Here is a 25,991-nt window from a genome sequence, read left to right on the forward strand (position 1 = left end):
GCGAGCAAAATCATTCATAGGCACTGCACGAAGCAAGAAAGCATAGGCTACTTTCGCTTGATATTTTGCAGTTTATTTTTCGAAAAAAAAGAAGTCACCTATGGATGATTTTGCTCACCAATGAAATAACCACTTAACTGTGGCAAACAAATTAGGAAAATTACCCGTGGTGACAGCAAGCACTTCTCGTTGCGGCCCAGGGCCCAGTCAAAGGGCCACCTCCTCTGTTTCCCCGCCGCGCCGTGCAGCACCGGCGGCGCGCCACGGAGCTCCGATCCCGCCGTGCCCACCGCCCAGCGCTTCTCACCAACCCGCGACCCCGCCGCTCTACGGCTACTCATTTTGCGCCGTCCCCGACGCGCCAGCGCCACGGCCTCCACTGTGCCTGTGGGGGGCATGCCGCGGTGATGGCAACCGCCGGAGGCGGCGAGCCTGCTCCACCCGACCTGGTGGCGCGAGCGCGCGCTGAGCTCCGCTAGAGACAGCGCAGGAGCGAGGCCGGCCTCTCGCCGAAGGACAGGACAGACGGCGTTAACGGGCGGCCGAAATCGCTCGCGGCCATGTCGTCCCGTGCGCGGCTCTCCACAGTCGTCACCGCCGCCGCCGCCTCATCCTCCAGAGCTCCGAAACCGCGCGCTCCCGACCTTGCCCTGGCCGCCACGACGGAGCGCGTGCGGTCCGGGGCGTTCGGCCCAGAGGACGCACGCCACCTGCTCGACGAATTGCGGCGGCGAGGCACCCCCATTCCCGAGCGCGCGCTGAACGGATTCCTCGCCGCGCTCGCGCGCGCGCCGCCCTCCACCGCCTGCAGGGACGGGCCTGTGCTCGCCGTCACTTTCTTCAACGCCATGTCACGAGCTGCCGGCCCAAAGGTGCTGTCGCTCTCGTTCCACACCTACAGCATCCTCATGGACTGCTGCACCCGTGCGTGCCACCCGGGTCTAGCGCTGGCCTTCTTCGGCCGGCTCCTCAGGACAGGGTTGGGCGTCAGTGTCATCACCTTCAGCAACCTCCTCAGGAGCCTCTGTGAAGCAAAGCGGACTGAAGACGCTTTGGACGTGCTGCTCCACAGGATGCCCGAGTTTGGCTGTGTGCCTAATGTTTTCTCCTACAACATACTTATGAAGAGCTTCTGCGACAGCAGAGAGAGTCGGAGGGCTCTTGAATTGCTCCGGAGGATGGCTGAGAAGGGAGCTGGCTGCTCACCCAACGTGGTCTCATACAGCACAGTCATCGATGGCTTCTTTAAGGAGGGTGAAGTTGATAAAGGATGCGATCTATTAAATGAAATGATGCAGCAGGGGATTTCACCTAATCTAGTGACTTATAACTCCAGTATTGATGCACTGTGTAAGGCAAGGGCAATGGACAAGGCAGAGGTGGTCCTCCGACAAATGATTCGTAAAGGTGTTCATCCAGATAACTGGTCATATACTAACTTGATGTTTGCATATTCTGCAAGTGGTGAGTGGAACGAGGTGGTCAGGATATTCAAAGAAATGACTAGTCGGGGTCTCCTACCAGAAATTGCTACGTGGAACTCGTTAATGGCTTCCCTTTGCAAACATGGAAAAATCAAGGAAGCTAGAGATGTTTTTGACTCGATTGCAACAAAGGGCCAGGAGCCTAATACTGTCTCATACCTAATTATGCTTGATGGGTACGCTACTGAAGGTTGCTTTGTTGATATGACAGACCTCTTCAATTTGATGCTAGGAGATGGTGTTGCACCTGACGTCCGTATTTTCAATGTACTGATCAAGGGATATGCTAAATGTGGAATGCTGGATCGGGCTATGATTATCTTCAGTGAAATGAGGCAGCAAGGAGCAAAACCTAATGTGGTAACCTATTTGACAGTAATAGCTGCACATTGCAGGATGGCTAAAATGGACGATGCTATGGAAATATTTAATGAAATGATTGATCAAGGAGTAGCACCCAGTATAGCTACTTACCAGTGCCTGATTCAGGGTTTTTGTACTCATGGTGGTTTGCTGAAAGCTAAGGAATTGGTTTTTGAAATGATGAGTAAAGGCATGCGTCCTGACATTGTGTTCTTAACTTCAATAATAAACAGCCTTTGCAAAGAGGGAAGGGTAGTGGACGCACAGGATATATTTGACATACTTGTAAGTATCGGTCTGCATCCTGATGTTTTTGCGTATAGTTCGCTGATGGATGGATACTGCCTAGTTGGCAAGATGGAGAAAGCATTGGGAGTATTTGATGCTATGGTGTCAGCTGGCATTGAACCTAATGTTGCAGTGTATGGCACACTTGTTAATGGCTATTGTAAAATTGGAAGGATTGATGATGGGTTGAGTGTTTTCAGAGAAATGGTGCATAAGGGAATTAAGCCCTCAACTATTGCGTACAACATTGTACTGGATGGGTTATTCCGGGCTGGGAGAACAGTTTCTGCAAAGGAAAGATTCCATGAAATGATCGAGAGTGGGATCTCAGTGGACACTGGCACATACAACACCGTTCTTCATGGACTTTGCAAAAACAATTCCTTTGATGAAGCAATTGGGCTTTTCAAGAAATTACAAGCGATGAACGTAAAGATTGATATTATAACTATTAATATTATGATTGCTGTAATGTTCAAAACTAGGAGAACTGAAGGAGCTAAGGATCTGTTTGCTTCTATCCCTGCAAGTGGGCTGGTGCCTTGTGTCAAGACTTACCATTTAATGATGACGAATTTTATTAAAGAAGGGTTACTGGAAGAGGCAGATGATGTCTTTTCATCCATGGAGAATGCTGGCTATGATCCGGACTCTAGAATGCTGAATCATGTGGCCAGGTTGTTGCTAGAGAAACACGAAATAGTCAGGGCGGGAACTTACCTGTCCAAAATTGATGAGAGGAACTTCTCTCTTGAAGATTCAACAACAATGTTGTTGGTCGATCTCTTCACAAGCAGAGGGACATGTCAGGAACAGATAAAATATCTCCCAGAAAAGTATCATTTTCTTGCAGGAGCTGGTTCTAGTTGATTGTTAAATGTGAGCTCCAAAAATCCTCTTGTTGTTTGTCAGACAGGAAATAAACAGTCAATCAGTTGTGCTATTTTCTTAATTGGCATGATCGAGGTGTAATGCGCGGGTTGCATCTTAAGGAGAATTAGATAAAGACTTGTGATGGGAAGATAAGTGTTTTCCCACAACATGCATAAATGAATATTTTTTAGAATCTGTTCTAGAAAGCATTTGCCACAGATAGGCTATATATTTTATTGTTAAAAACAGTTGGTTCGCTTCATCTGCATACATTTTTTGTAGATTTCAGTGATCTGCTTGATATGCAATTATCCATTTACTTTTTCGCCGATGAACTTTTTAGTGCCCCTCACATAAGGTTTGTCTTTGGTAGCATATTCATTCAGCAGATCCAGCAATGTTGATCAGACTCCCCAATGCTATACAAGGAAGATGGAAGAAGCAATGGTGCTGTGCCGGCAAGGTGGCTGCAGTCAGTTCGTGGGGCTTGCTCTTGGCAAGTTCAACTCGCTGCTCATCACCTCTACCGACCTCTTCTCCGAGCTCACCCACAAAGGTACACACACCATCGCTGTCTCTGTTCTCGTGTGGCAACAGCCATGATAGTGTACATTGCTTCCCAAAGTAGGAACTGGTTTTTCATTGAGCACAGCCGTGCTGAAAAATTACAGGATTTTGGCCATATCTCTACTACATAAAAGGTGGGCCATTTCAACTAGCTTAGATTCAGTTACACCACAAGTTGCTCATGCTTGGCTGAGATACAAGCATTTGACTGTTGCTGCTTTAATTGCTAAGCTAGCTTGTTTTTTTTTCCTCCCACAGAATATGCTAGAAAATGGTACCATGTTCACACAATAAATATTTGTGATTTGATTATGGGGGCGGAATCCAGAATTTTGAAGAAAAGGCTGAATTTGTGGTTTACTTCAGGTATCATGTTAGCATGTATATGTGCTTGTGTACCTGATAGGATCAGGCGTATATGCCTGGGGATATTGCCGGCCATCCAGCCGTGCATATCTCTGATTGATTGGGAGGTTAGGCAAGGATATCCTCGGTTGGTTCTGCTTCTATAAATCTTCCCTAGGATCTCCTCGCCTATTTATATCTGTACTCTTCCTTCTCCTAAATCAATCTACTGTTGCAATCCTTGTTGCTTTCATATCAAAAGCACAATTGTGAAGATAAGACGGAATTTGATGTTGCCTTTCAGATGTCGAACCACTCCCATCACAAACATGTTCTGTTTTATGGGGAAACACTGATATATAAAAGGCAACATCTGAAGTATGTGTCGATGCTGCTTTTCTTACTAAAGAAATGTTTTATGCTACTCTGTTTAGATTTGTTCATATGAGGAAATGACAACTAATCATTAACTTTGTTCCACCAGCAAAAGTAAGAAATCACAAATTTTTCATCCACCAGCACTTATGCTCTAGAATTGATTTAGCAGAATGAAAAATAGCAGACTAAAGTAATGGAGTATTTTACGACCTCAAAAGTGGTTGTATCTAGAAATTAGTATGATTTGTTTTTGTCCCATTGCTAATATTCAAACATCTTATGTTTACTTTAATGTTCTCGATTATAATATGATATTTGAACCTCGATTATAATATATAAATTTTATTCTATGCATGTGACGGTGCATCTAACCTTAGTTATGATATACTTCCTCCGTTCAAAAATGTAGGTTGTTATAGTTTTTAATAAGTATATAGAGATACGACCTACAGTTTGGAGTGAGTATATAGAGATACGATAAGTATTATAATATGTAAACAACCGACTAAGAAGAGGTTTTGTTATGGTGATGTTTATCGTTTAAACTGACTCTTGAAAATTGCGAAGCCGTCTAGCCATCAACACCATATCCCTCACGTGCGTGGTTTGAGGAACCCAAGTGAGCTCTTCAACACTGCACACCCCACTCTCCCCCCGACTGACGCGCCTTTTTTTTCCCACTTCCGGCCCATCCAAGGAAGCGCGCGCCGCCTCCGATCCCCCGCGCCGCGGCGCGACGATGGCGAGGGCCCACCTGCATACGCCGGCGCCGCTGGCGGCGGCGCAGCGCCGGCCGACGGTGGCGCTGCTGCTGGGCCTGGCGCTGGCCTTCTGCCTCGCCGTCCTCTCCATCCAGTCCTCCTTCTTCGCCGCCCCGGGTGCGCTCTTCCCTCCCTCCCCGTCCCCCTCTCTTCCGTCATTCCCCCAAACCCTAGCGAAGCTCCCTTCGCGCTGACGCGTTCGGCACCGCTCTCTCTCCCCGCAGGGGCCCCGGGCAGGAGGCTGGATCTGGACGCCGGCGACGTGCGCGACCTCGCGGGGTTCCAGTCCCGCGTCCAGCAGTGCGTGGTACGCCTCCCGCAATCGCTTCGTTGTTGCGCACAGACGGAGCCGCAATTGTTCTTCCTTTTTTGTGTGTTCCGTTCATGCACATTTTTTTGAGCAAGTTTCATGCACATTTTGTCTGCGAAGAAACCTGTTTGTTTCGCATTTATGCTGCTCTAGCTGATATGCTGTTCTAATCGTGGTGATGGGGCACAATGGTCGTCCGCTGATGCTGTAGCTATAACACATACTAAGATTGGTTGCAAATTTTCTGCGATTCCTCAGCCATATGGTGATTGTATGTTTTCTTATGATAGGCAAAGAGCATATTCCTTGAGTATGGCTTTGGCTAATTGGTATTCACTTTTTGCAACTGTTGCTGCAAAGTCCATATAGATAAATCTGGTTGGCTTTGGTATCTCTGATAGACTTTTGTAGACTTTTGCGCTCTGTCTCAGAAATGAATAGTGGATTACTACCTTGATTAGAAACATCCCTGAGATTTGCTATTATGTTAATGTTGGTGTTTGTGTCTCCACATGAATATAAATGCAAAATTGTGACCCTGTGCAACCACTTTGAGCTCATTTTAAACCTTCTCAAAAAATAAAAGTCTTGCGACTATATGCAGTGCAAACCTTGTTTTCTTATATTTCATCGTCTAGCTTGCTTAAGGCTTGTCTTTGTTTTAGGCAAGCAGGGGACTTGGCCTCACAGCAGATATCATTGATCACTGCAAGCTTGTCCTTAAGTTTCCTAAAGGGACCAACAGCACCTGGGTTAGTATTCCTCTGGCTGCTGTTCCTCACCCAGCATCATGTGTTAAAGATTCATTTGTGATAATATCTTGTTAACTTTTGCAGTATAATACCCAGTTCAAGATTTTTGAGCCTCTAGAATACAAATACGATGTCTGTGAAACTATCCTACTGTGGGAACAGGTTAGGACATTCTTCTTCACTAACACATTTGCTCACGTTACTATGTATGCTTGTGTTAAAACTTTAATACAAATATGATTGCAGTATCGCAACATGACGACTGTATTGACAAGGGAGTACTTGGATGTGAGACCCGATGGATGGTTGGATTATGCGGCTAAAAGGATTGCACAGCTGTAAGCTTCAGGTTTCTTGCATGTCTCTTTCTTTTAACGTGAAATCAATCTGCACACATGTCATAGTTATTTTGTTTTTCAAAATGTGCAGTGGTGCTGATAAATGCTACAATCGTACCCTCTGTGATGAACTCCTTAGTATCTTGCTGCCTGCTAAACCTCCTTTCCACCCACGCCAGTTTGCAACATGTGCAGTTGTTGGCAACTCAGGAGATCTCTTGAAAACAGAGTTTGGGCAAGAGATTGATGCGCATGATGCTGTGTTTCGGGATAATGAGGCACCTGTTAATAAGGTAACGCATTGGATTATTCTTCTAATCTGTCTAAACTGAGATTATGCAGACAAGATTGTTTTAGGTATGCTGGCCTCCTGATTCATACACTGTGCCAATCAGCATACCACTTTCTTGCTACCTGCGTGTTCTCCATGAGCTGTCTTGACAAATATTTTTTTCTTTAGTATCGATGAGGCATAACTATCATACTTATATTTTTTTTATGTTTCCATCTGCAGAAATATGCAAAACATGTTGGATTGAAAAGGGACTTTCGACTGGTTGTCAGGGGTGCTGCTCGAAATATGGCACCAATACTAAAGGGCTCCTGTAATGCTGTAATCCTGATTTCTTCCAATTTACTATTTGTCCCTTTTCCCAGATAGGATTTTAGTTTGCTACATTAAAATAAATAGGTAGCAAAAGTAAATAATAGCATTATTTTTTTAACCGCTGAAGCTTTGACAGATTACTGTACAGTACCCATCTCTCTGGTTAAAATTTTGTAGAGTCGTGTTGTTGTGCTTTGAGAACAAGCATTGACTGCAGACATATATAATATACAACTACATCTGTGATAATGTATGCAAACTTAATAGCTTTTCCCCAAGTTCACTTTATGGTTCTGAAGTTAATATTGTCAAATAGAGTTTACATGGGTGGAAAAACATTTCTGCTATAGCATGTGAGGGCTCTTTTAAAACAAGGTGTGTGACTGTCTTGCTTTCTGTTGCAGCTGATGAGGCGCTTATTATTAAAAGTTTGACACACAAAGAAATCAATGCGGTGATAAAGGTAACGGATTTGCATACTGTTTCATTTGTGATATGAAACTATACCTAAGAACTCATGGAAAGTCATGCTCACTTATATTGAATGTGGGTTACTTGCAGGAACTTCCAAATCCTGTGTACCTTTTTCAAGGTATAGTCCTACGAAGAGGTGCTAAAGGAACTGGCATGAAATCCATAGAACTGGCCCTTTCCATGTGTGATATTATTGACATGTATGGTTTTACAGTTGATCCTGGCTACACAGAATGGTGAGTATTAGCATGGCTACAATAGCAAGTATTTCTAGGTTGACATGACACTTGGTATTATCTATCTGGACGTTCTTTTGTATAAATATATATTCTGCCAACTACATTATTATTTCAGGACAAGATACTTCTCAGCCCCTAGGAAAGGGCACAATCCACTGCAAGGGCGGGCTTATTATCAACTTCTGGAATGCCTTGGGGTAAGCTTCAACCATGTTGTCATTGTGGTCTATTTTAAATTTATTCTGACTTAAATGATAATTACCTTATGTAGGTCATTCGGATCCATTCTCCCATGAGAGCACAAAGGGTTGAAGATTGGTCAGACATACCAAGCAAAGAAGAGATCAGAAGAGCGCATGCTGCGGCCTTCCGTCTAAAAAAACATGAAACTGGCCAGCAAGCTGAGCTGGGGCCATTTAGCAATTGCAAGGTATGGGGAACAGTTGACCCTGACTACGGACCAGTATCAGGGACTTCAGATATGAGTGAGGCACGTAAGAATTCAAACTACAGCAAGTGGGAGTTGCTCCCACTTGAGAAGCTAAGAAGGGAGGCTCAGGAACATTATATCCAAATGGGCGGCGTGTCTCTGTACAAGATGGACGGGAACAAGTTAGACGATCTTGTCTGTGTGAGGCACCAGCGCTCATCAAGTTGAGATTGCGGCGCCTCAAGTTGAGATTGCGGCGCCTAAGCTTGACCGAAGATAGCGTTTTGACAATTGTAAGATTGGTTTCACGATGGTATTGAAAGGATGCTACACAACAAGAGCTGCATTGCCTGACGAATCTGCATATGTTGCTGTATTCACTTGTAAAATTAGATGAGGCATCAGATTCAGAGTGTGGTCATCTTACCCTGAACAGAAAATTCTTTTATTGGTTGGTTTGCTTGTTCTAGCCTTCTAGGAACAGCAGCTTAAGCTGGGGTTGATATGTTGATACTATAGGAGATGGTTTTCACTTTTTGACATAGCTGTACCTAGATGTCTTTTTGTCAATTCTGGGGGAGCTATTTTGCTGCCCATCCAGCAGTCTCTCAATTCCAAATCTGTGGTTTTGGTTAACTGACTCCTTTTTTAGTGTAACTGACATTTATTCATTTCACACTCCTAGATGAGTTCAATTGCAGAATGAGTACTCTCGAAACATGCAACTGATTGAAGGGGCCATGTAACAATTGGCCTTTACTGTTATCTAGTAGACCAGATATAGTTGCAAATTTACAGCTTTTTTATTATCATGATTTCTTCAGAAGTCCTGAACTAATATTGCTTTTGGTCTTGTTCAATTTGAATAAAAAGACACAAATTTGGGTTTCAACAGGTCCATTGCAAATTTTGCAATGCAACTAAAGTCCATTTCAACGACTCCTTGCGCATAATAGTCCATTCACCAAGGTTCGCATACCATAACGGTCCCTGCAACTTAATAAAGTTCACCTAACATAATAGCTAATACTAACAGGAGTTGTTCATACAAGCTCAACCTGAGCGATTGAACCGTCGAGTGATGATGTCATTCTGTAGGCTCTTGTAGTATTGTTGTTGTGGCCCGGACATGGCACTAATGTCCAAAGCCATAATTCTCTCTTCTTCTAGCATTATCTTCAAATCTAGCTCTTTGCTCTTCAAATCTAATTCTTTGCTCCTTGTTTCAAGACTTTTGGCCTCGTTCGCAGCCCTCAATTGTTCAAGCGCAACCCTCTCTTGTTCTAGTGCATATGCTCTCTCATTTTCCTTGTGCTCTTTCTCCACATCCGCCTCATTCTTCTCTGCGCACAGATTATCTATCGCCTCTAAGGACAAACTATCTCCACCTTGTAAATTTTCTAGGGACAAACTATCTCCACCTTGCTGTAAATTTTCTTTCTCCATATTCCTACCCATTGGCTGTATTGGCACCTCACATTCTTGAATTGCAGCCTCACTGTCCTCAAGAATACATGGAGCAGATGATCTCGGACTTGGACTGGGAGTTGTCTTCTGTTTTTTCTGAGACGAGTTCTGAGGTGCAACCGGAGATGACCTACCAATCCACTTCAGATGGGTTCTTAAGAGATTCCAGCAATGCAAAAATTGAAATGACTTGTTGTTCTGATCTTCGGACTTGAATAGAGCAAGTGCTTGCACAATCTGTAAAGTCAAAATGTCATATTAACCTTCCAGACTCCGTATAAAGTGACGACCAAATCGAAGAACACACAAACTAACCTCATCTTGAGTTATCACCCCATTCTGGCTTGTACCCTCAATCCGGGCTAGACATCTCTCGAACTTGCTTACGCTATCTTGAATAATAGACCACCGGTGCATGATGGAATTTTGATTGCGATTTGATTCACAGTCCTTTTTTGAGTGGTAGTAGTCATAAATTCTCTGCCAGTACGTAGAGCGTTCACTGCCTTGGACCTGATCCACGCTGACATTCAGCCACGCCAACACCAGCATCTCGTCTTCCCTGTTACTGAAATTCTTTGTCCTTCGCTTGTTCCGACTCATGGAGCGAGTAGCCACTCCAATCGGCCAATGTTGCTCCTCAGGTGCGCTAACCATCAGCTCACCGCCACCCCAATCTACCGAATTGTTTCCCTCGGGCGACAAGTCAACATCCTCGTCCATCGCTCCTATTGGCTCTGTCTCTGTCTCTGTCGGTACCTCACATTCTTGAGCTGCAGCCTCACCGTCCTCAAGAGCACATGGAGCAGACGAACTCGGACTCGAACTGGGAGCTGTCTTCTGTTTTTTCTGAGACGGTATATGAGACAATTTCTGAGATGACCTATCAATCCACTTCTGATGGGTTCTTAAGAGATTCCAGCAGTGCAGAAACTGAAATGACCTATTGTTCTGATCTTCAGACTTGTACAGAGCAAGTGCTTGCATAATCTGCAAAGTCAAAAATAAATGTCATAAGTCTTCCAGACTCAATGCGAAGTGGCAACTCGTTTATGAAAAACATGAAGTGACAAACGAATCAACAACATAGAAACAAACCTCATCCTGAGTAATCACCCCATCCTGGTCCGCACCCTCGACCCGGCTCAGGCACCTCTCGAACTTGCCCACACTCTCCTGGATCGTAGACCAGCGGTGCGTGATGGAGTTCTGGTTGCGGTCCGACTCGAAGTCCCTGCCGGAGTGGTAGTAATCGTGGATCCTCTTCCAGTACGCGGCGCGCTCGCTGCCCTGCACCGGGTCCACGCTCACGTTCAGCCACGCCCGCACCAGCATCTCGTCCTCCCTGGTGCTGAAGTTCTTGGACCGTTTCTGGTTGGGTCTCACGGAGCGAGTGACCACTCCTCCGGCCGGCGAATGGTGCTCCTCGGGTGGGCTGGCCGTCAGCTCCCCGCCGCCGCCGCCGCAGTCCGCCGTACTGTTCCCCAAGGTGAAATCTTCCTCCATCGTCCCTATCGATTCGATAAACCGGAGCGATCGGATTTGTGTTCGAGCTACATATGCGCAATAGAAACAGGAACTTTGGTGTACGCAGGAGCTCGATCAACCGATTTCCACACAGGAACTCGATCAACCGGTTTCTACGGAGCTACTGCACGGGACGAATTTTGGGTCCGGGTGTTTTACCTTGGCCTGCTGTTGCGCGGGGAACCGCGGGCGGAGGTGCGGTGGGCGCCAGCAGCGCCGGTCAGGCAGACTGGCGGCGGCGGCGGCCTGGGGGCATCGTGCGGCGGCGGCGGCCCTGCGGGCAGGCGCGCCGGTACGGCGGGCACGGGAGGGGGCCCTGGCGGCGGACGCCGTGTGGGCGGGAGGGCCGTCCGGCGAGTGGGGGGCGGTGGCGGGGGAGGAGCGATTTGGGGGTGGCGCGGGCGCGGGCGCGGGAGAGGGGAGATTTGGGAGGCGAAGGGCGCGTGAGATTGGGGATCAGGGGGGAATGGCGAGATTTGGGAGTCGTAACAAAGATTGGCGAAATGGCGAGCAGCGAGGATTGGGATGGGAGGGGGAAGGGGGGGCGCGTCTTGGGGGGCTGGGCTTTCCGTTGAAGAGCTCTCTCTTTCTTTGCTCGGATGGAATCCCTAATTATAGCAATAGGGAGCCATACAGTGAAGCGGGGTTTGGGTTGGGTAGAATGCAAAGATGTATCAAAGGGTTTGGAAGACTCGACACAACATGGTATTCCTGTGTACAACTGGAACTACCTTCCTCGATCTTTTGCCTAAGATCAGGCGTAAAACCAGAATTAGTGCTTTCACCGGAAACGCAGATTAAACCAGTGACGGATTCAGCGTGCAGGGAAAGGGAGGAGACGAGGAGTTGAGGGGGCGAGTTTGCAAGGGCTCGAGCAGCCGGCACACTAGGCGGCGGCGATGGCACTAGTTGGAGGCTCGGCGCATCAGGCGGTCACGAGACGGGGCGAGGACGAGTGGGATTGCCCTAGTCAGCGGACTGGACACAAATTTGATTTGATTTGATTTCATCACTCTTATCTAGCCTAACATAGCCGCATATCACTTTTTGTCTACCAAATTTAACCTTGTGACAGCGCAGCCGCAAAATCACTTTGTTTGCCAAATTTTGCCGCAACTAAAGGACCTGTTCGGCTGGACTTATAAGCCAGCTGAAAAGCTGAAACGGCTGATTTGTTGTAACAAAAAAATACTGTTCGGTGACTGATAAACCGGCTGATAAGCCGAAACGAACAGCTGAAAATTGAATGTATTGTTCCCCGCATTAAATGTCATCCGGTGCATCGTCTCAATGCCATCGTTTGAAAACGATGGGAAGTTAACGAAAACACATACTTTAGTTTCGACGTAATCTGGTGCATATCCAACCAAAATGGCATTTTTGTATGAATTAAAACAGAACATACATTATTTACGCAAATCACCATTTTCGTACTAACAAAAGTAGAACAGACTTTAAACCTCAGCATTTGTAAACTTCAAAGTACGGTTCTCAATAAACTTGCACCGTTTTCAACTGGTTGACCATTTTCACAAGAGATGCAGCCGCCTTCGCCATGCTCAGGTCTCTCTAGGGAAGCAACATGTTCATGTATATATATACGAACGAGAAAGTCGAAACATGCATGTATTTTGTACACCAAAAGCATCGGCCCAGCCGCGCAGACAGCACAAACAGAAACAAAACAGGAAATCGTGCTACAGTAACCGTATAGCAGCAGCAAACTTTGCTGTTCCAATCAGATTTATAGCTGACCCAAATACTATGAAAATGACATATCCGTTATTTATACCGGTAAACATCCGCCCTCTGAGGAAATTTTTTACAGGAGACGAAACGGAAGATCAAATCGGCTTTCCTAGGCCCCCCACACCACCCAAGTATCAAGCCACCCAATACATCAAATCATCATTCCGGTTTCACAGCAGTCGTTTATGCGATGGTCGCGAAGATGACAGTGTTGTGTTGTTGCACATTTCATCTCTGCCACCTGACAACCTGGAAATAACAAAAAAAAGAAATAGCATCGTTTAGTTTGATCCAACCTAGTTTATAAGAAAAGATCTATGTGGTACCTTTCAAGATGAAGAATGGGCATGTGCAGGCCTTCTTTTGGAAACTCTTACATGTCCTAATTTGAACCAGAAGTCGTAACACAGGGGGTGGGGGTGTTGCTTGTACTTGTAGAAGTAGCAGTAGTACTAGTAGCAGAGATGCTGTCCGTAGCCCTTTCATTGCTCGACTCTGTAGGAGGAACTTCAGATGTGGATGCTGTTGGGCTATCACCTGTTCTGCCACTTCCTCTAGTTTCCAGACGCTCCATCATCCTTGACACAGAGGCAATTCCAGCATTAACTTCTCTTCTCACTTCAGAACCAAGATCCGCCACAGATGAGTTACGCGAAAATAGTCTCTCCTTCCACCCTCGAGTGCTCTTGGTAATAGATTCTTTGTACCTGGATTATACAAAAGTATAAACAGCTTTAGGATAAATTCCATTATGCTGGAAGGCTCAAGTCAAAAATATATTAAAAATAACAAAATATCCATACTTCATTGAGACAGCATTTAAGCGAGACTTCAGGGAGTCTGAGAAAGACTGAACATCCGATGGGCCAGCCCTATCTGGAGTTGACTGTCCAGTGGAGTGTCTCCTGTTACATCAGAAGCGCCTTAGATCACCGCAAAAACTAACATGAGAATGCAGTATCTGAATATAGATTGGAGTACCTGTTAAAAAACCTAGGACTCGATACAGGAGTGCTATTTCCAGAAGAAACGACAGCATCCTGTTCAGCATCATAGGTAAGCATCCCAGGGCTTTGGTTACCCGCTTCTCCAATGCGAATAGCTCGTGGAGATGACTCACTAGCTCTAGGGGTGACAGGATTTGAATCATTGTCCCCATCCACATGAGCAGAAGATGAAGAAATTGTGCCAGCAGAAGGTGAATTTGGATGTGCAGAGAAAACTAGGAACTGTGGACGACCATGAGAGCCAGATCGGCCCCTGTGCCCCTCCCTTCTTCCAAGATGGTGCGCCCTTCCCATTGCAGCGGCAGCAGCTAGATGCTGTAGTATACGCTCTTCAAGCTCAGCATCATTACCAACAACAGGTAACTGCACAAGTATATCTCACCAATCAGGAAAAACTTGAAGTATAACACTTAACCGGAAAGCTAGAAGAAATGTATCTTGAAGTAGTTTCGTAACACATACATGCTGCAACTCAAAATCCCCAAGAGCAGGATGATGGAATATAGTTGTGTTTCGAGTTTGATTGGTTCTTATGTTCCTCTCGCGCTCTACTGCCTCAAGCAGCTCCTGACTGGGATATCAATAACGTTAAAATTAGCCAAGGAGTAACTAGCCTGAGAGGACTGAAATGGCAAGCATCATATTTGCGTAGCCAAGAATTAACTTGCCTGGTAGGATCCTTCATACTAATAGCTTGCCAACACATTGGGCACTGTGAACTTCTCTGACACCTACACAAAAATCCCATCAATCATTAGAGCCAAAAATATTTTGAACAGGGAACAAATGAGAAAGAGGTACAGGTTCTGCCAAGCATCCTGCATGTATGGCTAAAATTCTATGCCCTTGCACATGTAAAGATGTTTTTTACATAATGGAAGACACTGAATTCTAATTTACACTAACACGATAATACCATATGACTCTAGCAGCACTGACGGCACCAGATAGAAAAATGAGGGCACAGCGACTGCAAATGATAATTATAGTTACATGGATTTTGATTGCAATATTCATAAAAGCAATGTGAGAAGTGTTCATTAATCATATAATTGTATCCCTAATTTTCCTTAGTTGCAAGAGAGTACAGTTGATTACCAATTTTCCCAAGCCTAGGAAACTGCATTAGAAAGATGACAAACACTAAATTTAGGGAACGAAATTATCACATGCAGAACCGACCATATTATACAACTTGTCCAATGTTTGCATTCACAATCAGCTGTTACAGCCTAAACAAAGGTAATAGATGTGGTCAACCAAACCAGTTAATCATAGCATACAGTTGGAAAGGCACGTTCTTAAGATATGATTTCAAATGTTCTAAAATGTTGCCTTACTGAAAAAAAACACTAACTAATTATGGTTCATGTGCACGGCGGAAATATATATACAAATTGTAACATGTAGGATACATATATTAGAGCTAGTACCATACCATTCCAGAATGCATTGGAGATGGAACTCATGCTTGCAGCTGGTCAACTAGGGGGGGAAAGGCAAGAACAAGAAAATGGTTAAACATGCTGTCTATATGCAAAATGTTACAACTAACGAAATAGCAACTTACTGCAGAAGGGTCACTCTCACAGAATGCCTCAAGGCAAATGCTACATGCATCATCGCATGCATCCTGAATGCCACCCTCTACAAAGGCTGCAGGTGATGTCAAACTCTCCATCTTAGCTTTCTCATCAGTTTCTGATGCCATTGCAAGGGAATCACAGCCCTGAATAAAATATCCAAAAAAAAGGAGTTCAGAGTCAACAATTTGATTGCTCATCATAATTAGTGGCTGAGTTGAGATGAAAGACAAATATGTTCAGCTGTCCATCATGCTTTAGGAAACGAATAATATCATGATTCCCAACAGGATCAGTAAATTTGAGATATTCAATATATCTTATTACATCTTCTGTCAAACAGTATCCACTGACAAGACACTAATCACAATATGAAAAATGGAACACAGTACCAGGAAAATTACCAAACCTCCATGTTAAAATAAGGAGAATATTTCATTTTTCCATTTCAAAATAACAGGCTCTGCGTAATTACAAGAAAAAAACATCAACAGTTCAACACAGTCTCGACATATTTATGCAAGTATTGCTCTAAGAAGCCTTAGCAACCTCACAAAAATGCACACATTTTTCAGTGGACCAATCTAATCATTTGAGTAGCACAAGAAACAGAAGGATAAAGTTAATGGTACCCAGAAGCATTAAATTCAGGCAAGACATGAAAGATAACAGCCCACTAAAAGGGTGTTGTCACCATAAGGACCCCAGAAAACTATCAGCTGCATGAAAAAAGTGTAATTTGAACGATCAAGGTGAAAACCAAAAGATAATTCAATGCCACTGATACTGACATCTCCCCCACGCAAGTCTGTTGCATTTTTTTTACTAATCTACTATCACATCTTTGGACCTTCCCCCAAAATATAACAGATACACCTAACGTCCAAGAGATACATGCAATAAAACAGTAGCAAATACTGCATAGCAATGAATCTTGTTGAATCCAGACTCCATTGCAAAGCATGCCGAAAACACAAAACCACACTCGAATCCACACATACCACTTAAAGTGGACACTAAGACAGTATAATCCGAGCAGTAACACTACCCACTTACAGCCACGGTTCACTCCATGTGGAGGCCCATCTTTGGAGCAGCAGTGGCTCAGTGCGCTAGCCGCTAGAACAGTCCCAGCTAAGTAGCCCCCCATTCCCCCACCTCGATCAAAAGTAAACCCCAATCCAACGAGACAACACAACCCAGTTCGCTTCTCCAGCAAAGCAGACGTCAATCAGCTCAATTCGTCACAGGGCGTCCCACCCCCACTCAAATCACGATCTAAACCACGCCCAAACCAATCATCCCCCCGGGGGGAAAAAACGCAACCTACAAACCAGAAGAGAGACAAAAAAAAAAAAGCTACCCGTGCGGAGCCAATTCTCCGAAATCCCTCCGAATTCCGGCACCCAGAAACCCCAATTTCCCACCAAATGGAACGGAACCCCCCTCAGCTAACCCACCGCGACGAGCGCCCCCCGAATCGGCCCGGAATTCACCGGAACCAAACCCCCACCCGCGGTCCCCCGGAACCGAACCGCAGCCCGATTTGCAGCGGCCCCAACTCCACGCGCCCCCGAACAGGCGCCCGCGTTACCAGACCGCGCGTCGGCGAGAGGAGGAGGCGGCGAGCGAGCGGAGGGGGATCTGGGCTTACCAGGCACCGCCGGGACGCCGGCGACTCTCCGCGCCCCCCGATCCGGCTCGGATTCGATGCGTGAAGCGTGGGGGAGCACGAAACCCTAGCCCCTCTGTCTCTCTCTCTCCCCTTCCCCCTCACCCTCACCCTCTCCCTCTCTCTCCTGTCCTCGCTGTGGTGAGGTCTCTGGACGGGGAAAGGAAAACGAAAAGGGACCGAGACGAGCGAGACGCGTGCCTCGTCTCCACTCGGCCCCCACCGCCCTCCCGGTGGGCCCCGCCTGCCCCTCCCGGTGGGCCCCACCGCCCCCTCCCTCCCTCCTGTCCACCACCTCACTCCTCCTCCGCTCCACCCCGCTGGCTCACGCGCTCCCGCACACCCACCCACACCGACTCGTGGGACACGCTCTCCACTAGGCCCACACGTCGGTGAGTTAGAAGCCGGTGGGCGGTGCCCGGTCGGTGGTGGAGGAATAGTAGTTGGCGCGGCGCGGTGCGGTGCGGGGGGGTGGCTGGGTCCTGGCTGCTAAGCCCGCTAGGACACGGCGGTGCGGCCTCCCAAGTACACGTTTTGACCGCCCCACCCGCCCGCCCCCACGTACCCGCGAGTGGGGCCCACCCTGCGGCCGTCCATGACCCACGTGTCTGCGGGTGGGGTATGCGAGAGGGGAGGGTGGGATTGGTTCGATCGGTTGGGGTGGGAGCTCCGGTGGGGCCCGCGAGGCAGTGGGTGCGGGACTGCGGGTATGCCGTGTGCGCGTGGGGCGCGGCGTTCGAGGTGGGGGGAGGAGGAGGGGGTGAAGGGTAACGGGACGGCACGTCGGCGTCGCGACCGGCCCCGGCCAGAGTCGTCGCGGATAATGCTAGGAAAATCTTATCGGCGCGCGAGGGGATGACAGGTGGGGTCCGGAAGAAGGACGTTCCTGCCCCCCGATGTGGCGGCTTCGGCTCCGTGTGAACGAGGGGCAGTTCGGGCATTTGGGTTCACGATGTGAGGTTTAAGCTCGATCCTAGTAAAGCTAGTAATCCAAATATCTTCATTTGTGGATAGAATTTGAGGGGATTGATGGATAATGGCTTGTTGTGCTAATGGTCGTGTCATGTGTGAGCTGGTCTTTGTCTTTGCCAGGCCCGACCATAATTGGACCAACATGATGTAATGCAAGTAGGTAATACGATCAATCATCAGGCAAAAAAAATATAAAAATCTGTGTTTGCATTCTTGTCAGAATTTCGCAGATAGAAGCGGCCACCAAATTTTTTATGGGACATATCTTTTTTTTTTTGCGAAGATTGATGCGATAATACGAAAATCTTTAATTTACTTTGTGTCTACTACTGGATTTCATTGGGCATAAGCCCATTTGAGCCAATTAAAGCAAACAATTTTTTTTTTTGAAAAAGGAAAGGGCAAACAAATTCCAAGTCCTTTTTCAGTGCTACTAGGGAGGGCAACATGCTACTACTAGGGCCTTCTTTAGTTGGGCAATTTGGGAGATGCAAAATTACTGTACCAGCACTGTAGCACACTGTAGCGTTTCGTTTATATTTGTGAATTATTGTCCAAATATTGACTAATTAGGCTCAAAAGATTCGTCTCGCAAAGTACAACAAAACTGTGCAATTAGTTTTTAATTTCATCTACATTTAGTACTCCATGCATATATCGCAAGTTTGATGTGATAGTGAATCTTCTTTTTGCATAGTGTCAAAGTTGGAAGTTGGGGATAACTAAACATGGCCTAGGCATGACTGCCACTGGTGGTCGCATTCCAACGCGCCAAAAAAAAAACATGATACTACTTCAATCGCATGGTGGTCGAGCTCGAGGCTAGGCATGACCGGTGGAGTGGTGGTCCGTGCATGTGCGCAGTCGGTATAGATCGAGCAATTTTTTTTGTCGTTTCAAGTCTAAGGATTATTCTTATCGGACTAATGACTCTGCTAACTGACGGTTGTTAGCTCGTAGAGTTAGCTTTTGTTCATTTCGAACAAGGGGTAATTCAGGCATTTGGTCTCTAGCTATGAACCAAATGACATGATTTTGTTATCCAAATGCTAGTCGATAAAATTTGAGGGCCTGGTCTGAAGGCTTGTTCTGCGTGCGGTCGTGTACACGTGTGGTGTTTGTCTTTGCCAATCACGATGCAGATGCAATTTATGTAACACGATCAATTACCGTAAAGTAGACATGAGTCCGGACTGGTCCGGCCCGCGGGCCCAGTCGGAGCCCGATAAGTTTTGGTCCGCCCATGCTCGCTACCGAGCCAGGCGCGGTCAAGAAAAATTAAGGGGTGATTGGATACGATGTACTAAGCTTTAGGAGGATCACATCGGATGTTTAGATGCTAATTAGGAGGACTAAACATGGGCTAATTATAAAACTAACTGCAGAACCCCTATACTAATTCGCGAGACGAATCTATTAAACCTAATTAATCTATCATTAGCAAATGGTTACTGTAGCACCACATTGTCAAATCATGAACTAATTAGGCTTAATAGATTCATCTCACAAATTAGACTCCATCTGTGCAATTAGTTTTGTAATTAGACTATATTTAATACTCCTAATTAGTATCTAAACATCCGATCCGATGTGACATATACTAAAGTTTAGGAGGATGTATCCAAACACCCCCTAAGTCAAAAAAAAATTTGGATTAGCCCAAACCCGTCCAAACAAGTAATTTCATTTATTTTTCTATAAAAAAGAATGGACTACCTGAGCCCAGCCTGACAATGCCCATGTGATGGACGTTTTGTGCCCGAAATGAATTGGGCTTCTTTTCGGCCCAGCGCGACCTGCAAAATGCTCAAGTCTACCGCGAAGAAGGCTATGTTTGTATTCAGGTTATTTTTTTTTACTTTGACTGTGTCTATTTTCACTCAGTTGTAAATAAGGTCTTGTCTGGGAGGAAGGGACTAAACTTTAGCCCTGTCACATTGGATGTTTGGATGCTAATTAGAAGGATTAAATATAAGCTAATTACAAAACTAATAGCAGAACCCTATGCTAAATCGCGAGACAAATCTATTAAGCCTAATTAATCCATCATTAGTGAATGGTTATTGTAGCACCACATTGTCAAATCATGGACTAATTAGGCTTAATAGATTCGTCTCGCGATTTAGCCTAGGGGTTGTGCAATTAGTTTTGTACTTAGCCTATAATACTCCTAATTAATATTCAAACATCCGATACGACAGAGCCCAAACACCCCCTAAAATAGGTGGCGGTATTGTCATGCTACACAACTTGAGAAAAACAAATTCCCAATTTGGAAGTAGCAAAATTGGCATTTTGCCATAAATACCAACTGTAGCGTTTCGTTTGTATTTGTGAATTATTGTCCAAATATTGACTAATTAGGCTCAAAAGATTCGTCTCGTAAAGTACAACAAAACTGTGCAATTAGTTTTTGATTTCGTCTACATTTAGTACTCATGCATGTACCGCAAGTTTGATGTGATGGGGAATCTTTTTTTTGCATAGTGTCAAAATTGGGAGTTTGGAGGGAACTAAACGTGACCAAAATTTGTGTAACCGTATCAGTTATATATTTTGGCTCAGTTCTAATGGCGGTCAAAGAAGGTATTTGCCATTGAATCAAACGCTTCTCTCTCCAGCTTCTGTCTCATTTCGTCATTTGTTCTTCGCCACCTCAGCGCTGTTAACACAAAACAGGATCGAAATTTGAATCTCCCTAAAAAAAACTTTCCTGAGTTTGAAGTGGTGCGGCCACTACGGTAATCCGTTGGGATGAGCTGGCCCTCCAGTCTCCTGTGGATTGCCACCGTGGCCCACCACCGCCCGCGGCCGGCCGGCCCTGATCCCCCCACCGTCCTCCGCCCGCCACTGGCTCAAGATCGACTCACCGTCTCACCCCCGCGCCTCGGCGCCTCCACCGCCGGCCTTCGTCGCCTCCCGCCCCGGAATCCACCCGCCTCCCTCCCCACCAGATTCCTCGCCTCCCCCTCCTCCCCTTACTTTAAAACCCCACGCGCGCACACGGCGACACCTCACTCCGCTCCGCTCGCCTCCACCGCGCCGCCGCAACAACCCAAACGCGACCGCCTCGGCCTCTCCCTTCTCCGGCGCCGCCATGCCGCCGCTCGCCGCGCGCGTGCACGCCCCGCTCCTCCTCGCCCCCGCCGTCCCCGCGGCCCGGCCCGCCGCGCTTCTCCGTGCCTCGAGCGGGCCCCGCGGCGGCGTCGGCACTGGCGTTGGCGTCAGGCAAGGCGCGCTAGCCTCGGAGAGGCCGCCGGCGGTGGCGGTGGCGGAGGAGGCGGGCGAGGATGCGGGAGGAGGGGAGGGAGAGGGTCCCTACGACACGATCGTGATCGGGTCGGGGATCGGCGGGCTGGTGGCGGCGACGCAGCTGGCGGCGAAGGGCGCGCGGGTGCTGGTCCTCGAGAAGTACCTCATCCCGGGGGGAAGCTCCGGGTACTACCGCCGCGACGGCTTCACCTTCGACGTCGGCTCCTCCGTCATGTTCGGCTTCTCCGACAAGGTGGGTGGGTTCTGCTCTCGGGAATTTGGTTGCGCAGTGTGCCGTGTGCGTGTTCCCGGGAGTTCGTGTTCGGGTGTGCTGAGGTGTTGCGATGCTGTGGAGGAGAACGGGCTGATTCGATGAGAAATTGTGATTTGTTTTTGTCTGGTTTACGGCGAATTGCGATAGGTAGTTTGCAGTTGCTCTGCTCTGGGGCTGTTCCGTGCCATCAGATAAACCTGATGAAGCTTAATGTCACTCTATCTAATTGAGAATGGTACAGCGGTAGGTGTAGTTGACACACGCGGCCTGCTGAGTGCTGACAGTGTCTGTGCTGCTCAAATGTGCATGGCTAGGTGTTGAGAAGTGTGCACTGCGTGATGCACGCTAGTGTGCAGTGTCAGGTCAGGGTCCGTAAATGTGTATGTTCATCTCATGATCAATTCAGCGAATTGCCACATGCTTCTGGCCAATGGGGGCAGACATGCATGCGTGTTCACTTTCAGATGTTCCTTGTTAAGCAACAGTGTTAGTGTTTGTTTTATCACATCCGGTATACCAACCATCACAACTTTTTAATGGAAGGCATGGCATATGTTGTCATCCAGGGTAACTTGAATTTGATCACACAAGCACTGGAAGCAGTTGGGCGTAAGATGGAAGTCCTACCTGACCCTTCTACGGTCCATTTCCACCTACCTGGGGATCTCTCTGTCCTTGTGCATAGAAAGTATGAAGACTTCATCAATGAACTGATCAGCAAATTCCCTCATGAGAAGGAAGGGATCCTTAAGTTCTACGGAATATGTTGGAAGGTACTGCCTCCAGCTTTGTATTCATATCTTGTCACTGTTGTGTTACAGTTGTGTTGTGCAATGTTACAAGTTATGACTGCTATCTCACAATCGCATTTCAACAGATCTTCAATTCATTAAATTCATTGGAGCTGAAGTCCCTAGAAGAGCCCCTTTATCTTTTCGGGCAATTTTTCCAGAAGCCTCTAGAATGCTTAACTCTAGGTATCCAAACTGCAGCCCTGTATTCAAATTGAAAATGTACTCTTTACACTCTACAGGGAAATTATATAGTGAATCAGCTAAAATTTATTTGGAGCAAATGTAATCTCAAATAAAATGAAAGAATTATTGGCTGTATGTTAGAAAAATAATCCGAATGGCACATCATATTCGCAAACAAAGTCACACTTTTATCTCTTTTCAGCTTATTATTTACCGCAGAATGCTGGGGATATCGCTCGCCAGTTCATAAAAGATCAGGAGCTACTCTCCTTCATAGATGCTGAGGTGTGAGATATTTGTGAGTTGACTCACTTTTCATGTTTTCCTCTTTAGCCATGTGATCTTCAGTCAATTATAGTTTAGTTGAAGACTTACGATAATTAATTGTTTCTGTAGTGTTTTATTGTGAGCACAGTCAATGCCTTGCAAACACCCATGATAAACGCAAGCATGGTAAGTTCAATATTAATTTTTAAGATCTTCGTCTCAATTTGTTTGAAGTTCCTGTCATCTCAATGTCAATATAACAGGTCTTGTGCGATAGGCACTTTGGGGGGATTAATTATCCAGTTGGTGGTGTTGGTGGTATTGCGACATCCCTGGCAGATGGCCTTGTTGAAAAGGGCAGTGAAATCCGTTACAAGGCGAATGTAACCAACGTTCTTCTTGAAAATGGAAAAGCTGTGAGTCATCTTTACCGACTTAAAGAATAAAGACCTGTACTTATGTTGAGCTTTGTATCTTAGCTGAGCACTTCTCTACTGCAGGTTGGTGTGAGGTTATCAAATGGGAAGGAATTCTTTGCTAAAACGGTGATATCAAATGCCACAAGATGGGACACTTTTGGTAATTCTGCACATATAACTTAAATTGGAACTTCCAAGCAGGGAAAACTAGCTCTTTCAGTTTCACCTGTTGCAGTGTTTAATTCCCTTTTCTTGAATGTACAGGAAAGCTGTTGAAAGACAAAGAGCTTCCAGAAGAGGAGAAAAACTTCCAAAAGAATTATGTTAAGGCGCCATCCTTCCTGTCAATTCATATGGGTGTCAAAGCCTCAGTCTTGCCTGCTGGCACTGACTGCCATCATTTTGTACTTGAGGTATGCAGCTAAGAGTTTTGGACATTAGTGGCATCCTTTTTTTTTGCATCAACGGTGTGTGTCTGTATCAATTGGATGTTTAATTGGCAGGATGATTGGAATAATTTGGAGAAGCCTTATGGAAGCATATTTCTTAGTATCCCCACAGTTCTTGATCCATCATTAGCTCCCGAAGGACATCATATACTTCATATATTTACTACCGCAGGCATAGAAGATTGGGAGGTAAGGACAGTGTTATAGCTGAAATGCAAATTCCATCAACATTGAGAAACCATGTATGCTACGGTTGTTTGTTTTCATTCTTGGCAGGGTCTTTCGAGGAAGGAATATGAAGAGAAAAAAGAGGTAGTGGCCAATGAGATTATCAGAAGGCTTGAAAAGAAGTTGTTTCCTGGTCTTCAAGATTCAATAGTCCTCAAAGAGGTATCGTCTTGCCTTCCATGTTGTGATTCTATTGACATATGTTGAAACTGTTTGATTTTGATCAATTCTTGTATAAACTTTGAAGTATTTCCTTGCAACTCTAAGTATCTGATGGCGAACAGAAGATTAGCATATACGTGAATATGTATATGATTATGGATCACAGCAGTCCATCTAGTGTAGTCATTTTTTTAGACTTAGCTCACAACAATAGTCCAATGTTTCTAGTATGTGGAGATGTTTCTACTTTCTAGGTTGGCACATAATCATAATCACTATGATAACACCCTGTGGATAGTAACGACCACTGACAAAAATATCTTGAACAAACTCTTTCAAATGACCCATACTTAGTAATTATAGTATGGTCTCCAGACCTTCCATTGATGGCAATTGTTAAAGCGAGTTTGGGTTCCGAGTTCAAAAATATTGAGCTCCATGCATCACAAGTCTGGAAATATATAATACAGCAGACATTTTCATGGACTTGTGGCACTTACTTTTGATACTATGTAGTAAAATTTAATGGAATTGTTTTGACCGATACTACCTGCAACTCTTCTAATGCAAAACATGTTTTGTTTCACCAGGTAGGCTCACCAAAAACTCACCGAAGATTTCTTGCTCGAAATGATGGTACATATGGACCGATGCCACGGGGTAAACCAAAGGGCTTACTGGCAATGCCTTTTAACACTACAGTAAGTTTAAGAATTCATCTTTCTTTGGGTGACTCTGACTCGGTGTACTGGATGACCTCACCATGCTATAAGATTTCTTGAACTGAAATTGGAGTTCTCAATTTACAGTCAATAGATGGCCTTTACTGTGTTGGCGACAGCTGTTTTCCTGGGCAAGGTGTCATTGCTGTAGCATTCTCAGGGATCATGTGTGCTCACCGAGTTGCAGCAGATGTTGGTAAGTTCAGTTTCTACTGTGCCTGTCCTTGAGCAGGGATAGTTTAATGTTTTAGTAAAACAGGATTTGCCACATGTTTGATGCTAGGTGTTAGCGAGAGCACTTGATGAACAAAACTTTTAGGATGGGCTGTAACTCATGATTTCTTTTTACTGCTTTGGCCCTTCTTCCAGGACTAGAGCAAAAATCTCCAGTTCTAGATGCTGGTCTTCTTGGGCTACTCAGATGGTTGAGAACACTTGCATAGTACAGTTTCAGGCAAAAATTGAAGCACCTTGGGCTATTCATGAGCAAAAATTTTGATGGTTGAGAACACTTGCATAGAACAATTTCTTCTTCTTCAGAAGGCTGATTTTTCACAAATGTTAGGATTCTGCATGATCTGGAGCTGCTGTCTGTCTTATCTATGCCATCCGTCTTGCTTAGAATTGGGACTTATTCATCTCAGCGGTCATCTACTGAAACTCCCAAAAGAAGAATGGGAATACGAATAGGTGTACAGATTTCAGATTCTAAATCTGGGGGGTTAGGATCAACTGTAGCATTCATATCAGCATCTAAGCCTGTAACCTTTACACATGGAGTGATCAGATGCCATTATCAACTGTGTACTTCAAAGCTCCACACTAAGGAGAGCTCTACATCTTGTTGCAATATACATCATACGGATGTGTTGCCTGCGACTTTCAAAGTTCACTTTTGTGATACCTTTGAACATTCTGAAGGATAGAAGCTCCAAATGGCCACTAGGCCCCCCTACTCCCACAGTTCTGGCCGACAGCGAGTCTGAGCAGCAATTGTGCCCCCGTTTCCATTGCACGAGTGCCTGATTGTTACCCGAAATGCCTGAAGCTGCGTG

The 25,991-nt window shown here is 45.8% G+C and overlaps 5 protein-coding genes across 11 annotated transcripts; 3 read left to right on the forward strand and 2 right to left on the reverse strand.

The window, feature by feature from the left end:
- The first annotated feature begins 158 nt into the window (after positions 1–158).
- On the forward strand, positions 159–3,268 carry LOC140220131 (uncharacterized). Its single transcript, XM_072295685.1, has one exon. The coding sequence runs from the start codon at positions 561–563 to the stop codon at positions 3,003–3,005; it is 2,445 nt and encodes an 814-aa protein (XP_072151786.1). The 5' UTR covers positions 159–560; the 3' UTR covers positions 3,006–3,268.
- Positions 2,873–8,845, forward strand: LOC117833305 (sialyltransferase-like protein 5). 4 transcript variants are annotated; one of them, XM_034712747.2, is made up of 13 exons: positions 2,873–3,014; positions 3,382–3,564; positions 4,996–5,176; positions 5,284–5,366; positions 6,043–6,121; positions 6,206–6,283; positions 6,368–6,459; positions 6,551–6,752; positions 6,974–7,064; positions 7,471–7,529; positions 7,628–7,776; positions 7,895–7,976; positions 8,051–8,845. In XM_034712747.2, exons 2-13 carry the CDS (start codon positions 3,425–3,427, stop codon positions 8,435–8,437), a joined length of 1,623 nt encoding a protein of 540 aa, XP_034568638.1. In that variant the 5' UTR covers positions 2,873–3,014; positions 3,382–3,424; the 3' UTR covers positions 8,438–8,845. The 4 variants fall into 4 exon arrangements, with proteins under 4 accessions (XP_034568638.1, XP_034568641.1, XP_034568642.1 ...); XM_034712750.2 differs by lacking the exons at positions 4,996–5,176; positions 5,284–5,366 and having other exon boundaries at positions 6,035–6,121; XM_034712751.2 differs by lacking the exons at positions 4,996–5,176; positions 5,284–5,366.
- Positions 8,846–9,089: 244 nt separating this feature from the next.
- LOC117833307 (uncharacterized) lies at positions 9,090–11,757 on the reverse strand. Of its 2 annotated transcripts, XM_034712753.2 has the most exons (4): positions 11,363–11,757; positions 10,775–11,187; positions 9,992–10,666; positions 9,090–9,913 (listed from the first exon to the last, which is right to left on the reverse strand). In XM_034712753.2, exons 2-4 carry the CDS (start codon positions 11,180–11,182, stop codon positions 9,263–9,265), a joined length of 1,734 nt encoding a protein of 577 aa, XP_034568644.1. In that variant the 5' UTR covers positions 11,183–11,187; positions 11,363–11,757; the 3' UTR covers positions 9,090–9,262. The 2 variants fall into 2 exon arrangements, with proteins under 2 accessions (XP_034568644.1, XP_034568645.1); XM_034712754.2 differs by lacking the exon at positions 11,363–11,757 and having other exon boundaries at positions 10,775–11,323.
- Positions 11,758–12,914: 1,157 nt separating this feature from the next.
- LOC117833309 (E3 ubiquitin-protein ligase RHF2A) lies at positions 12,915–17,356 on the reverse strand. Of its 3 annotated transcripts, none has more exons than XR_004635390.2 (9): positions 17,197–17,356; positions 15,530–15,688; positions 15,398–15,444; positions 14,628–14,690; positions 14,422–14,530; positions 13,934–14,322; positions 13,756–13,857; positions 13,279–13,659; positions 12,915–13,201 (listed from the first exon to the last, which is right to left on the reverse strand). XR_004635390.2 is itself a non-coding variant. In XM_034712757.2 (9 exons), the coding sequence occupies exons 2-8, from the start codon at positions 15,668–15,670 to the stop codon at positions 13,335–13,337; spliced, it is 1,176 nt and encodes a 391-aa protein (XP_034568648.1). In that variant the 5' UTR covers positions 15,671–15,688; positions 17,197–17,356; the 3' UTR covers positions 12,915–13,201; positions 13,330–13,334. The 3 variants fall into 3 exon arrangements, 1 of the variants encoding a protein (XP_034568648.1); XR_011899002.1 differs by having other exon boundaries at positions 14,422–14,526; positions 14,624–14,690; XM_034712757.2 differs by having other exon boundaries at positions 13,330–13,659.
- A 3,719-nt stretch (positions 17,357–21,075) lies between these two features.
- Positions 21,076–25,815, forward strand: LOC117833306 (prolycopene isomerase, chloroplastic). The gene is made up of 13 exons (XM_034712752.2): positions 21,076–21,691; positions 22,279–22,485; positions 22,590–22,689; positions 22,892–22,974; positions 23,086–23,142; positions 23,220–23,372; positions 23,457–23,535; positions 23,640–23,788; positions 23,879–24,013; positions 24,101–24,214; positions 24,805–24,915; positions 25,024–25,132; positions 25,306–25,815. Exons 1-13 carry the CDS (start codon positions 21,284–21,286, stop codon positions 25,377–25,379), a joined length of 1,779 nt encoding a protein of 592 aa, XP_034568643.1. The 5' UTR covers positions 21,076–21,283; the 3' UTR covers positions 25,380–25,815.
- Positions 25,816–25,991: the final 176 nt, after the last annotated feature.

Source organism: Setaria viridis, chromosome 8 (assembly GCF_005286985.2).
Source record: "Setaria viridis chromosome 8, Setaria_viridis_v4.0, whole genome shotgun sequence".
In the NCBI taxonomy this organism is placed as follows: domain Eukaryota; kingdom Viridiplantae; phylum Streptophyta; class Magnoliopsida; order Poales; family Poaceae; genus Setaria; species Setaria viridis.

What these genes read in the sequence shown, in the direction of transcription:
- LOC117833305 (XM_034712747.2), top strand. Translation starts at nt 3,425, where the DNA reads ATGCTATACAAGGAAGATGGAAGAAGCAATGGTGCTGTGCCGGCAAGG. An exon ending in CTCCTTCTTCGCCGCCCCGG is followed by an intron (nt 5,177 to 5,283) that starts GTGCGCTCTTCC and finishes CTCTCCCCGCAG; the next exon opens with GGGCCCCGGGCAGGAGGCTG. An exon ending in ACCAATACTAAAGGGCTCCT is followed by an intron (nt 7,065 to 7,470) that starts GTAATGCTGTAA and finishes TTTCTGTTGCAG; the next exon opens with CTGATGAGGCGCTTATTATT.
- LOC140220131 (XM_072295685.1), top strand. Translation starts at nt 561, where the DNA reads ATGTCGTCCCGTGCGCGGCTCTCCACAGTCGTCACCGCCGCCGCCGCC.
- LOC117833306 (XM_034712752.2), top strand. Translation starts at nt 21,284, where the DNA reads ATGCCGCCGCTCGCCGCGCGCGTGCACGCCCCGCTCCTCCTCGCCCCC. An exon ending in ATTCAATAGTCCTCAAAGAG is followed by an intron (nt 24,215 to 24,804) that starts GTATCGTCTTGC and finishes TTGTTTCACCAG; the next exon opens with GTAGGCTCACCAAAAACTCA. An exon ending in CAATGCCTTTTAACACTACA is followed by an intron (nt 24,916 to 25,023) that starts GTAAGTTTAAGA and finishes CTCAATTTACAG; the next exon opens with TCAATAGATGGCCTTTACTG.
- LOC117833307 (XM_034712753.2), bottom strand. Translation starts at nt 11,182, where the DNA reads ATGGAGGAAGATTTCACCTTGGGGAACAGTACGGCGGACTGCGGCGGC. An exon ending in GGGTGATTACTCAGGATGAG is followed by an intron (nt 10,667 to 10,774) that starts GTTTGTTTCTAT and finishes TTGACTTTGCAG; the next exon opens with ATTATGCAAGCACTTGCTCT. An exon ending in GGGTGATAACTCAAGATGAG is followed by an intron (nt 9,914 to 9,991) that starts GTTAGTTTGTGT and finishes TTGACTTTACAG; the next exon opens with ATTGTGCAAGCACTTGCTCT.
- LOC117833309 (XM_034712757.2), bottom strand. Translation starts at nt 15,670, where the DNA reads ATGGCATCAGAAACTGATGAGAAAGCTAAGATGGAGAGTTTGACATCA. An exon ending in GTGAGAGTGACCCTTCTGCA is followed by an intron (nt 15,445 to 15,529) that starts GTAAGTTGCTAT and finishes TTCCCCCCCTAG; the next exon opens with TTGACCAGCTGCAAGCATGA. An exon ending in TTAAATGCTGTCTCAATGAA is followed by an intron (nt 13,660 to 13,755) that starts GTATGGATATTT and finishes TGTATAATCCAG; the next exon opens with GTACAAAGAATCTATTACCA.